This window comes from Rhipicephalus microplus, chromosome 9 (assembly GCF_043290135.1).
Source record: "Rhipicephalus microplus isolate Deutch F79 chromosome 9, USDA_Rmic, whole genome shotgun sequence".
NCBI classification, from domain to species: Eukaryota; Metazoa; Arthropoda; class Arachnida; order Ixodida; family Ixodidae; genus Rhipicephalus; species Rhipicephalus microplus.
In genome coordinates this window covers 902242-914668 of record NC_134708.1, presented here as the reverse complement: position 1 = coordinate 914668, position 12427 = coordinate 902242, and the positions used below count along the sequence as shown (strand labels likewise).

The following is a 12427-nucleotide window of genomic DNA, read 5'->3' as shown; positions in this document are numbered from 1 at the left end:
GCGAAGACGTTGCAGCCGGATTCGTCGTTTTCTCCGGCACGTCGCAGAAACCACGCACGAGGCAGGATAACAACAACGGGTTTATTAACCCAAGATGCAGCACCGTGCGACACTCACAGGCTTGCAGGCCGTATAGGAAACTCCGCAAGACCGAGCAAGTACGCTTGCCTAGGGCGCGACGACTCCCGCACAAGGGCCGAAGTCGAACGCACGAACGAGAAGCCACCTGCCTAGCAGCGCGTCAACCCTTCGCGAAGACCTGAGAGCATCTGCCGCGACGAGCGAATCGTCGGACACAACACGGCTCGTAGGAGAGGAGGATGTCGCGCGCCCAATGGGAAATGGCGCTGTGTTGTGACGTAGGCCCGCGCAGAGCACCAGCGTAGCGTGCCCGGACATGCCAGCGCGGGAAGAAGCCGACGGTTGACTGGCTCAGACCAAGAGGCGCCCTGGAAGCCATCTTGGCGAATTCCGGCGCCTATGCGCGCCCGGACTACGCCAGTGGCGCGCGTGCGGCAGCTGGGAACGAGGCGCCAGGTAGGAGGGCGCTCTCGATTCCCACACGTTGCAGCTTTACAAGTTCTACTTGATAGTTTTAGCAAAGCGTTGTGCACTTAACTATATGTAGCGTACCATGCCAGTACAAAAAATTGCTTAAGGTTCACATTTTTAATAAGCCCGGCTGGCCAAAACTCTTTCAAATCAGCTTCAAACTAACAAATAAACAATGTAGATCCGCCATTACACCCCTCTCACTACAGTAGAAAGAGAAAGCCATTGGCGGCCGACCACTTGGACAAACACACCTGGCGACACTGCCGATGGTACGCTAGGGTGACTGTCAACCACACAGTAAAGTCTTTTTGATTTTGGTGAAGTGCAAGGATTATATATTGGTGAAGTGCAAGGATTAAAAGCACACTTGCAGCACGGAGTGTGCTTTTGTCCAGTAAAAGAGAAAGTTTTCAATTTGGTTCTGAAAGTTGTGTAAGTATCACTACCAGCATCATCTGATGGCAATTTGGCTCAAACTATTGGTAGGGCACCCTGCAGATAGTCTCATTGCTTGAAAACAAATATGGATAGCTAAAATTTGAATTTTTTACACTTTTGCTAGCTTTCTTCAGCATCAAAAAGTAAATTTAGCTCTTGTGTGTTGAAAGGCGCACCCCATGACACTGCAGGCACCACGAATACCTGCTTACGTCGCCGCTCAGAGAAGAAATGCCTAGAACAACTGAACAAGAGCAAGAAGCTTCTCTTCTGTGAGCACGTCTCAAAAATTGACTTTACAACCAATGAACCAACCTCTTTTTTAGGCTAACAATACGTAATTGGGCAGTTTCATTACTCTGAATTAACATTATGGTAATTTTCTGTTCACCTAATTCAGCGTGCAAGAATTGCCTATGGTTGTAGCATTCACCAGCACAAACATTGTTATTATGTACGGCAACCAGTGTTTTTAACTTGGTTCAGCGTTGTTATTTTCATAGAATAATTATGCATACCTTCAAGGCAAAAACACGCATGTTTGTTTTCACCCAAAAAAATAATTCGTCATTTAATAATGACGAATCTGGAACCGAGCAATGCATACGCTGCTGGTTGAACTTGTCCAGGCTTCGCCTCAGTCAGGAAAACGCACAGGAAGCTGAATTGAATTATTCATTGAAAATAACTTCAGATCCTTTGTTTAAAGCTTGATAAACAAGCGTCATGAATCTTAAGAACAATATCCATCTGAAGAAAGTCTTAAGCCTGTGCTTTCCATCATTCTCACGATGGCTAAAGTGCCACTAATGTAGCCACGATAGAGTGCTTAACAGCACAAATGACAGGAGGAGATAGAAGAGACGAGACGGAGCCCAGAACTGCTAACAATATATTTCTTGCAAAAGTCATGTCAACTAAGTTTCTCTAGAAGACTCAGCTCCGCAACCTAGTGCCTACGGGAGGGCAACCACTGACATGGCCAATATGCAATCGGATAGATTTGAACTCGCCCCAGCATGTGCTTTCTCAGGGATCGAAGCATTTCCCACACGACTTTTGGCTACCGTAAGACAAGTCTCTCGGCGTGGATGTCTTAAGCTTAGCATTTCGAATCTTCTCGTAAAACAGCAATCTTCCTGTGTGTTACCTGCTGACAAAGAGAGTGGCTTTGTCGTGTTAAAGAGTACCTAGAAAAAGCTTCTCACACGATTTTGGCCCTTTTTAACTATCACACTCAAGTGTTAGTGAAAAAGATCGCAAGTTAAATCTTGTAAGCGCACATAAGAACATGTCAACTACCAAAAAATATTTCCTTGAAGCCTTCTTTAGCACGAAAACACACAAGGTGGGCATGCCTTTTAGGCTAATAGTATCTGAAAACCTGGCAAAAATGTGTTGCGCTCTACCTGCAGAAAACCTTGAAATGCCTGAAAGTGAATGATCTGTTTCTGGTAAAAAGTTCATGTGAAGCACAAAATTTTATTTCCTCGTGTTGGAATAAGAGTCTCCCCGCCTTTTCTGTACAGCAAAATTTCGGTATAACAAACTTCAAAGGACCGTGGCAATTTGTTTGTCGTTATAGGTCGTTAAAGGTCGTTATAGTGAAAGGCCGAAAGTTAATCATAAATACTTATTTTCCACCGACGAAAACGACACCTTCACAACAATGGCTCCTTGAACTCGTTTTTTACGATAAAAAACAAATGCGCAAGTGAACACCAAAAAATGCAGGTTTCCTTAAAGAAGTGTGATTTTTGTTTTTTTGACGCGTGCAGCACAAATTTTGCAGCACAAAGACACCCAGCTCATCCCCATTTTCCACTTTCTCCTTAGCAAAAATTGCTTCCACTTCTTCGCCGCAAGCAGAACGATGAACTTATTGTAGTAGCGCCGCAGCGCGAACGCCGACTTGCTTTGTGGACGCAATAAGTATTTACCGCAAAAATGAATATGACTGAGCATGCCTTTGGCCTCCTAGATCACATATAGAAGTGACAAAGATAAGAAAAGCCCGAAGCATCGTGGCTTTCATCGCCTCTGCCGAAGAAAAGAAAGAGCTAAAAAATGACCGCAGTTTCCTGAGTGGGAACACTGGTTAGCATGCGGAGCAATATGTTGAACTGCGATAAATGTGGTTTGTAATTTGCCACATGCGTGTGTGTTATGAGTGAACACGAGTGAACACACACGTACGTATGCTGCGAAAGACGATGTTTATTGATGAGACGCTTTGGGAATTTCGGGCAAGATGTCTTTATGGTCCGTAAAGTGAAGGGTGAGTGGGTCTGGTTGCAGCGGTCGAAGGTCGAAATTTGCAAAGACGTGGTCAATACACGTTTCGCGAACCGTGGTTGGATGATGTTTGCTGTCTTGCGTTGCTCGTTTCAGCGAGTGCCGCGACTCCATGTAGTCGACCACCCAATCGTCCTTGATGACGTCGACGTTGAAGTCGCCAACTATCACGAAGAGTCAACGTTGCGGTCGTTGTTTCAGGTATTCTTCCATGTCTTCCTCGACGTACTTCTCCACGGCGGCACGCGATAGGTTGGGCGCGAGGTACATCATCATGACGTCGACTCCGCAGACACTAGCGACGCAGTGCTCGCCGTTGGCGCGCTGTTGAGCGCCGAGCTGCAGTTGAAGGTCTTCGACAGAGCAGACGTCGTCACGCTTGACGTGAATTCCCACACCGCCCACAGGTCGTTGGAACCCGTGCGTGCACGCGGCCGGAGCGTATCCCGCAACGTCAACGTCATCGGTGGCGTTCCATACCTCGGTGAAGCAAAGCACGTCCACTCTGCGGAGTACGGGGTCTTGCACGACGTCACCCGCGTGAGCGCCCAGCGACCTGGTGTTGAGCAGTGCCAGGGTGAAGTGGGACTCGGAGTCAACTCGGACTCGGAGCCGATGCTTACGCCTCGCAGCGGCTTCGCGTTCTCGAAGCTGGGAATCTTCCACTCGACGCTGACGTATCGCAGCAGCTTCGCGTTGGGGATCCTCCGATCGACGCTGACGCCTCGCAGCTGCTTCACGTTTTCAGAGCTGGGGATCATTTTCAGAGCTGGGGATCTTCTGCTCGACGCCGACTTTTGCGTTCCGCATCGCGAGCTCTTCTCAGCACGGCCTTGTCCACGGAAGAAGTGTCTACGTAATTGCTTGTGGTTCCACCAACACATTGGCTGACGTTATTGGAAAGGACGTCAGTAAGTGTGTTTGCGGATTAATTAGCATACATTTTCACCAGCGACATCGGACGTGGAGCAACCACATAAACCAACCGACGAAGGGCGGCGCGCCTCGACACTCGGTTATTTATAGCGAGCGCCGACCTCAACCTGCGCATAAAGGTCGAGCGGCGCGCGGAGGGGAGAAGCGAGCGCAGCACGCGCTGTGTTGAGAGGAGGAAGGAATGAGGAGGAAGAGCGGAGGAGGAGAGGAGGCTGCGAACGGCGACGGTGCATGACTAGCCCATAGTATAACATGCTCCGCATGTAAAAAAAAAATTCTTCGCATTTCGTTTTCTGCTTCCTCGCCGCCTCAGATTTTTCGCACCCATGCTTCCTGCTCCCCAACTCCCACTCTGCCCTCTGCCTCGCTGACCTTGCCATCCCGTGTAGCCCTCGCCCCTCGTCTCTGCACTTGTAAACCTGCAGCAGGAACATTTCAATAAAAAGAAAGAAAAAAAAGCCGTCCTTTCGTATTTTTTTTCCCCTCCACACCATTGCACGTTTTCCGAGAAGCAACGGGTTCATTCACTGTGTCGTCTGCTTGGGTACCGCTCCGGTGATCGCGATGTATTTCAGAACACGAGTTTGTAGTAGTGAGGTGTTGTTAATATAACACAAAACTAAATTAGCGGTCGTTATTCTGAAAAGTTCGGTATCCTAAAGTACAAAGTAGTGAAACAATTTTACATTGAAAATATTGGCAGTCGGCGTGGAATTTTTTAAAAGTTTGTTAATCTGAAAAGTTCCTTAAAGTGGTGTTCGTTCTACCAAGATTTTACTATAGATGTCAAGGGCCTGCATTTTTCAATTCCCCATGACTCATTGTTACCATGCATTGAAGAATATATAGACGAGTTGGGTACCTTTAAATTCCACACTTAGTCTAGCGTCAGCAAGTTTTTAGAGCTTCGTAGTTTTTACCTTCAGTTGACGTACATCCTATAGAGTGAAAAACCTAAACTTCAGAAAGCTGGTATTTCTATTAGTTCTTGCATCACTCCTATTATCAGTGACCTGTTTTTAGGCAAATTAGACAGATCCATTTGGAATTTTTCCCTCACACTAATGTGACGCACATTCGCAGCTACCTGGATGAAGTTTTCATTTTCTGGACACGGATGTTGCATCATACAAGACTGACGCTCTTGCCGTTTTAGACCTGATGCGAAGTAATTTTAAACATTTTGAGCTTACCCATGGACTTTCTGAGAATCATGAAATTAGGTTTCTGGACGTTAAGCTATTCCTAAATAATGGCCGCTCTTGCTGGATGTATCAACCGTGCAGAAATAGGCCTGTTTTGACATTTCACTCTGCACATTCTAAATCAGTTAAGCGAGGTATTACAAAATCTTGCTTCATGAATGCTTTGCGAAAATCCTGTGTGCACAAGATTACTGAAAGCATTGGTGAGCAATCTTCAAAGCTGACGCCAGCTGGTTACCGCAACCATGCGCAAGTTTCTGTTGCCGAAGGCCTGCTGCGTGAACTTCATGCCAAAAAGAATGATAACATAGCCCAACCTACCACAGCTAGACACACTTTCGCTATAGTTCTGTATATGAACAAGATAGTACACAATCTTAAGAAAGTGGCGCAGCGAGTTGATGGGAATCTGGTCGTTACATCTCCTCAAAAAAAAAAAAAAAGGTGAGTCGTCTGTGTAAACTGTTCATGCCACCGTCCAAAACCACCCTCGGTTGCACTACCAAATACACAAATAAATTTAGAGATTGTATTTGTAATGTGGTGTATCAACTACTGCTATCATGCGGAAGATACTAGGTCGGCAAAACAGGTTGTTCTATAAATGAGAGACTGAAGGAACATCTATACATTGTGGATCAGTATGAAGAAAGATGGCAACCACACTGCAGCACGTGTGGCTGCAGGCTAGCGTTTTCAGATTGTACTACTGTTGCAACATGCAGGAATCGCACCACATGTAAGATTATTAAGGCAGCAATGATATGTTCATTAAAAGTTGCTTGTGTTAGCACCCTTTCTGTCACGCTCGGCAATAAAGAAAAGTTGTTCCTTTGCTTGGCAGTGTGATGTACTTATGCAGTATCATTGTGTTTTGCGCATGACTGGTGCAACTGATGACTGTATAAAGCGAAAACTTCTGCAAGAAATAAATTGTTGGTAGTTCAGCGCTCTGTCTCGTCTCTTCTATCCCCTCTTGTCGTTTGCGCTGTTGAGCACACTTTATCATGTTATACCAACATGCCCAATCCTACTATCTCAATGTAGCCACACATAAGTACTAGATTCCTCTATAGAATTTTACAGTATTGCCACACTCCTTTCTCAAACTTTCTTATCGCCCCTTACACGTATATGCACTACCTTGCCCAAACCGCACCGATTGAATAAGAATCATCAAGAACCTTCCGTTGCGATTGCGCACACAATGCCCGTATTACAGATTCTTCTGAACCTTACTAGCGATAATGCTGAAATATTGAATGGCTCATGTATATATGCCGGCACTCATCACCACTTGTCATTTAATCGACGGCCGACACTTTATTCGCCAATATCAGTGTACAGAGCACACTGCTTGCTGTAGTTTCTATTTCCCACCTAAAAGTTCGACCAAATAATGAGTTTCATTTCAGACACACTGTACATGCCTCTATCAAAATCAATACGATGTGACAGTCTCTATAGGTGTAGGTGTGATGACACGAGTAATGGGACAGCACTGAACAGACCTGAAAGTTTCAACATCCTTGACAGACATGCGTGCGACTTCTGGATCTTCAATGTAGAACTTCTTTACAATTGGTGGAAGGGCTGCAAAAGATATGAGAAGAAAGTTTAATTGAGCTGTGTTCAGATAAAAATGTCGGTGCATGTCCGCCATTAACATGCAACTGAACTGGCCATGTGAGAATCAAGAGTGCCTACGCAGTATGCCTCATCTAGCATGTTGCCATCCTTCTAAGTAACTTTATCACTGGGAACCCGCATGGGAGTGGCAGCTTGACGACAAATGCTATGGCACCAGACTGTCTACCATACAAGTCATGCTTCTCCCTCCCAGCTACATACAGTGACACACTGCCTTTACAATCCCCTGAAAGCTTAATAATATCTAGGGCTTAACATTCCAATACCACCATACCATTATGAAAGACCGCATAGTGGAGGGCTCCCGAAATTTCGACCACCTAGGGTTCTTTAACATGCACTAAAATCTGAGCACATGCGAATTTTCGCCTCCATCCAAAATGCATCCCGCGACCTCGGGAGCCTTTGCCACCTCTGTGGGGCTCCCTTGAAAGCTTCATTAAACAGGATCGAACATATTGTAGTGATGCTGAGGCAGACAGGCTGAAAAAACAAGTGTCTTTATTAGGGCGAACTTGGGCCCACGAATATAATGACTATGGCCGTCGAAGTCCGAGTAGCCAAGTTGCACAGATCCAACTGTCTTTCTCTTCCTCGCAGCTTGAGCGCACGAACGCGTAGCGCATGCCAGCCGGGTCTTGCCTGGTGCTCGTGCCACGACAATTGCGGCGGCCTACTTGAACGTGGCCAACCTGTCGCGGCATTAACCCCCTCCTCAGACGCACTCTCACTCGTTTTCAGACAATCTGTGATGATAAGGCTTCATGCGGACTACGTGTACCACTTCCGTGGGATTGCGGCATCTTGAGCTGTCGTGTCCGGCGGATCTGACATCATAAGTGACGTCACTGATATGGTGAAGTACTTCATAAGGGCTAAAGTATCGGCAAAGAAGCTTTTCAGAGAGTCCACGGCGGCCCACTGGGATCCATATCCACACTTTGTCACCGGGATGATAAAGTGCGTCACTGTGTCGCTTGTCGTACCGGCTAGAATCGGCACGCTGTTGGCGGCTAGAATCGGCACGCTGTTGGCGGCGTATTTGGTATCTCGCCATTTGTCGTGCTTCAACTCTTTACAAGAAGTCATCCAAGTCATGTGGATAGCTGCTTTCGTCCCGTAGTGGTAACATGGCAACCAGTGGGGTGGTCACTCTTCGGCCGAATACTAGTTTGAAAGGGGCAATGCAGGTTGTTTCTTGAAGGGCTGTATTATATGCGAATGTTATGTAGGGTGATATATCATCCCACTGTTTATGTTCAACATCGACATACATTGGCATGTTGGTCAGAGTTCTGTTGAGACGTTCAGTTAAGCCATTTAACTGAGAATGATACGCCGTTGTTCTTCTGTGATCGGTATTTGTCATGCGCATCAGGCATTGCATTAGGTCTGCAGTAAATGCGGTGCCCCGATCCGTAATAACGACGATGGGCGCATTATGTGTGAGCACTATGTTGTTCACAAAAAACTTGGCGACTTTGGCAGCTGTCGCACTGTACAGAAAGTCAGTCTCAGCATAACGGGTCGGATAGTCTGTGGCTACGACTATCCATTTCTTGCCTGCACACGATGTCGGGAAAGGTCCTAGGAAGTCTATGCCGACTTGTTGGAATGGGGCATCCGGAGGATCCATTGGCTGGAGAAGGCCGGCTGGTTTTATGGGTGGAGTTTTGTGCCATTGACATTGACCACAAGTTTTCACATAGTGCTGCACTGATGCGAGCAACTTAGCCCAATAGTAATCCAGGCGAATCCTGGCGAATGTTCGACTCACACCCATGTGTCCAGATGTTGGCTCGTCGTGGCATGCATGCAGAATTTCCTCTCGCATGGCTGTGGGTACGACTAGTAAAAACGTTTCGCCATTAGGTTCGAAGTTCCTTCTATAAAGGACACTTCCTCAAAGGCAGAACAAGGAGAGCCCTCTGGAGAATATGCGAGGGACTTGTTCATCGAGACCCTGCAGGTGTTGTGTAAGCGCCAAAAAATCCGGGTCATTTCGTTGTTGTTGAGCGATTTCGGATGCGTCGAACGGGAAGTCTTCCTTTTCAGGTACACTTGGATCGACGGGGGAGCGGGACAGGCAGTCGGCGTCGCCGTGTTTCTTTCCAGATTTCTATACGACAGTAATGTCATACTCCTGCTGCCTAAGGCTCCATCTTGCTAGACGACCTGACGGATCCTTGAGATTCGCCAGCCAGCATAGAGCATGGTGGCCACTGATAGCTCTGAACGGTCTACCGAAAAGGTAGAGTCGAAACTTGTTTATTGCCCAGATGACTGCAAAGCACTCTTTTTCAGTTGCAGAGTAGTTTGCCTCAGCTTTTGAGAGTTTGCGGCTGGCATAGGCTAGCATTTTCTCTTGAACATTTTGCCACTGAACCAGGATGGCGCCGAGGCGGACATTGCTGGCATCGGTATGGACTTGGTGTCGACTGTCTCATCAAAATGGGCAAGTATTGGTGAACCCTGTAGCTGTTTTCTTAATTCGTCAAAAGCTTTCTGTTGTTCAATTTCCCATATGAAGGGCATGTCGTCTTTTGTTAGTTTTGTAAAAGGTTCCGCAATTTTTGAGAAGTTTTCCACAAATCCCCTATAGTAGGCACATAAACCCAAAAATCAACGCACTGACTTTTTGTCCCTGGGTGTAGAAGATCTCTGAACAGCGGCTGTCTTTTTGGCATCCGGACGAACGCCATCAGTACTAATGACATGTCCAAGGAATCGCAGCTCTTCGAAGCCAAAGTGGCATTTTTCGGGTTTGACTGTCAGGTTTGCTGACCGGATGGCTTCCAATCCTCTGCGTAGTCACTCTAGACGTTGGTCAAACGTTGCAGAGAATACCCCCACGTCATCCAAATACACTAGACATGACTGCCATTTCATTCTCACGAGGACAGTGTCCATCATTCGCTGGAATGCCGCTGGCGCGATACAGAGGCCAAATGGAAGCGCTTCGAATTCATAGAGGCCATCTGGTGTTCCGAATGCCGTTCTTTCACGGTCCCGCTCGCCGACCTCCATTTGCCAATATCCACTTTTCAGATCCAAGCAGGAGAAAAACTTTGCGGATCACAGCCGATCTAGTGTATCGTCGATACGTGGCAAGGGGTAGAGATCTCGTTTAGTTACACTGTTCAGTTTTCGGTAGCCGACACAGAATCTAAGTGTGTTGTCTTTCTTCTTATCGAGCATACGGGGGACACCTATGGACTATTCGAAGGATGGATGACATCATCTGAAAGCATCTCCTCCACTTGCTTCTTGATAATTTCCCGTTCTTTCTGTGACTCTCCATATGGATGCTTGCATATAGGCCTCGTGTCCTCTTGCGTTATAATTCTGTGTTTCGTAATTGACGCACGCTGGACCTTTGAGGCACTTGAGAAGTTATCAGAGAATTTTTTACTAAGGCTTATATAAATATGTTTCTTTTGACTGTTTGGAAGGCTCTGGTTGACGGTCACGGATGTGTCGATGTTGCAGGCCACTGGTCGAGTGGTTGATGTTAAGCTGCATAGTTCGGTCGCCATACAGAAGTCGTGTAAATAGGCAATAGCCGTGCCTTGAGCGATCTGTTGAAGTTCATTGGAGAAATTTGTGAGTAGGACATCTGCACGGCCATTCTTCAAGTGAACAAGACCCCGAGCTACGCAAACATCTTTGTTCAAAAACAGCCCTACATTTGTATCCGCTATGCCTTCGCAGCTGTGCAATGTGTCATTATATACAAACACCATTATACTGCAGCATGGCGGCACAGTTATGTCATCATGAACAACGCGTAGAGAAGTTAGGCGTCGTTCCTCAGATTCCTCCACAGGTATAGCTCGTTCAGCCGAAAATGACACGCTTGACCTACGCAGGTTAATTACGGCGCCATTAACTCGCAAAAAATCTATTCCTATAATGAGTTCCCTTGAACATTCTGGTAGCACAATGAAATCGGCAGCATAAATAAAGCCCGGAATTTCAAGTCTTTGCAGTGCCTCTTCCGAGGGGCGTAATAATGTGACCGCCTGCAGTGCGTATCTGCGATCCACTCCACTGTTTCACAACTTCGTTTTGCTTCTTCACTACCTTATGACTTATCACTGAATAATCAGCACCGGTGTCGACTAAGGCATTGAGCTCTTATCATTCCATTCTCGACCGCAAATCTGAAGTAACGCTTTCGTTGCTGGACCCATTTACCGGAAGTACACCGTCGTCGCCCTCAAATCATATTTGAGGATCTTCGTAACTGACGTTATCAGTGGCCTCATCTCCACAGGTCGCTTGCTTCAGTTTTCCGGGAGAGGACTAGGAGAACGATGACCAGGCTGCCTTGAAGGTGCACGTGGGCTGAATGACCGGTAGCGCATAGGCGATGGAGACCGTGACCGATGTTGGCGCAGAAGTGGCGAGTTCTGGCACGTGGAAAAGTACTCCTCAATCTCCGCTGGTCGTTCGCCGTTTCAGGGGCACGGTGCATACGACGGGAAGCCTCTTAATCCAGCTTGTCGGTAAGGACAGAATCTGTACAGATGACCCACTTCCGCACAATAAAAACACAGAGGCCTGCGCACGTAATCACGCCAGACGTCTCTTTTCCTCGGCCTACGCTCCACATAGTGATGTGTGCTACGTGCTCCTCGGGGCAGATAGGTAGCTGTTGGTTCCCGTGGACGAGGTGCGCTGCGTGCCGCAGGTGGGAGAGGAGTCGTCGCCATCGCAACTGCTGCATTGCTGTGTACCGTGGGTTGTCTGACAACCTCAAAGTATATTCGGATAGGTCGAACCAGCTGCAGCTCACGCTCTGGCTCTCGTATCACCTGCCTCAGTTCGTCACGAACAACGTCCGTAACAGAAATTGCAGTTTGAGTCTGGCGAATTTGCAGTCTGCTCAGTTCTTCTCTACTAACTGATCTTATGAGCTCTCGCAGGGCATCAACGCCGTTTCGCACGCCTCCAGAGAATACCTGTGCAGATGAGCAGTTTAGATTACGGTTGTACTGCCGAGCCCGCTGTTCCAGTGTTTTTTCGATGGCCGTCGCTTCCAAATAAAACTCAGCAACTGTGTTTCGGAGTTGTGGACGAAAACGGCGAACAGCTCTTGCTTCACTCCGCGCATTAGATGGCGCACCTTCTTATTCCCAGCCATGTTGTAATCCGCACGCTTGAACAGATGGACCACGTCCTCAATGTACATAACAGCACTCTTGTTTGTGAGCTGGTTCCTCGATTGAAGAGCAGACTCCACATTTTCTTTCCGGTCCATGTTCGCGAACGTAGCCACCGCTTGTCGTCGAAATACCTCCCAAGTAGACAACGAGGTTTCGTGGTTCTCAAACCATGTCTTTGCG

General features: G+C 47.2%; 1 protein-coding gene across 2 annotated transcripts in view; it reads right to left on the bottom strand.

Annotated features, from left to right (window-relative positions):
• LOC119163317 (putative ATP-dependent RNA helicase DDX43) overlaps window positions 1-12427 on the bottom strand; it is a 244512-nt gene that overhangs the window by 187929 nt on the left and 44156 nt on the right. For both annotated transcript variants that reach the window (XM_037415283.2, XM_037415282.2), the window contains exon 5: window positions 6941-7022. In XM_037415283.2, the coding sequence (XP_037271180.2) occupies window positions 6941-7022 (82 nt within the window). The remainder of the gene's footprint in view (window positions 1-6940; window positions 7023-12427) is intronic.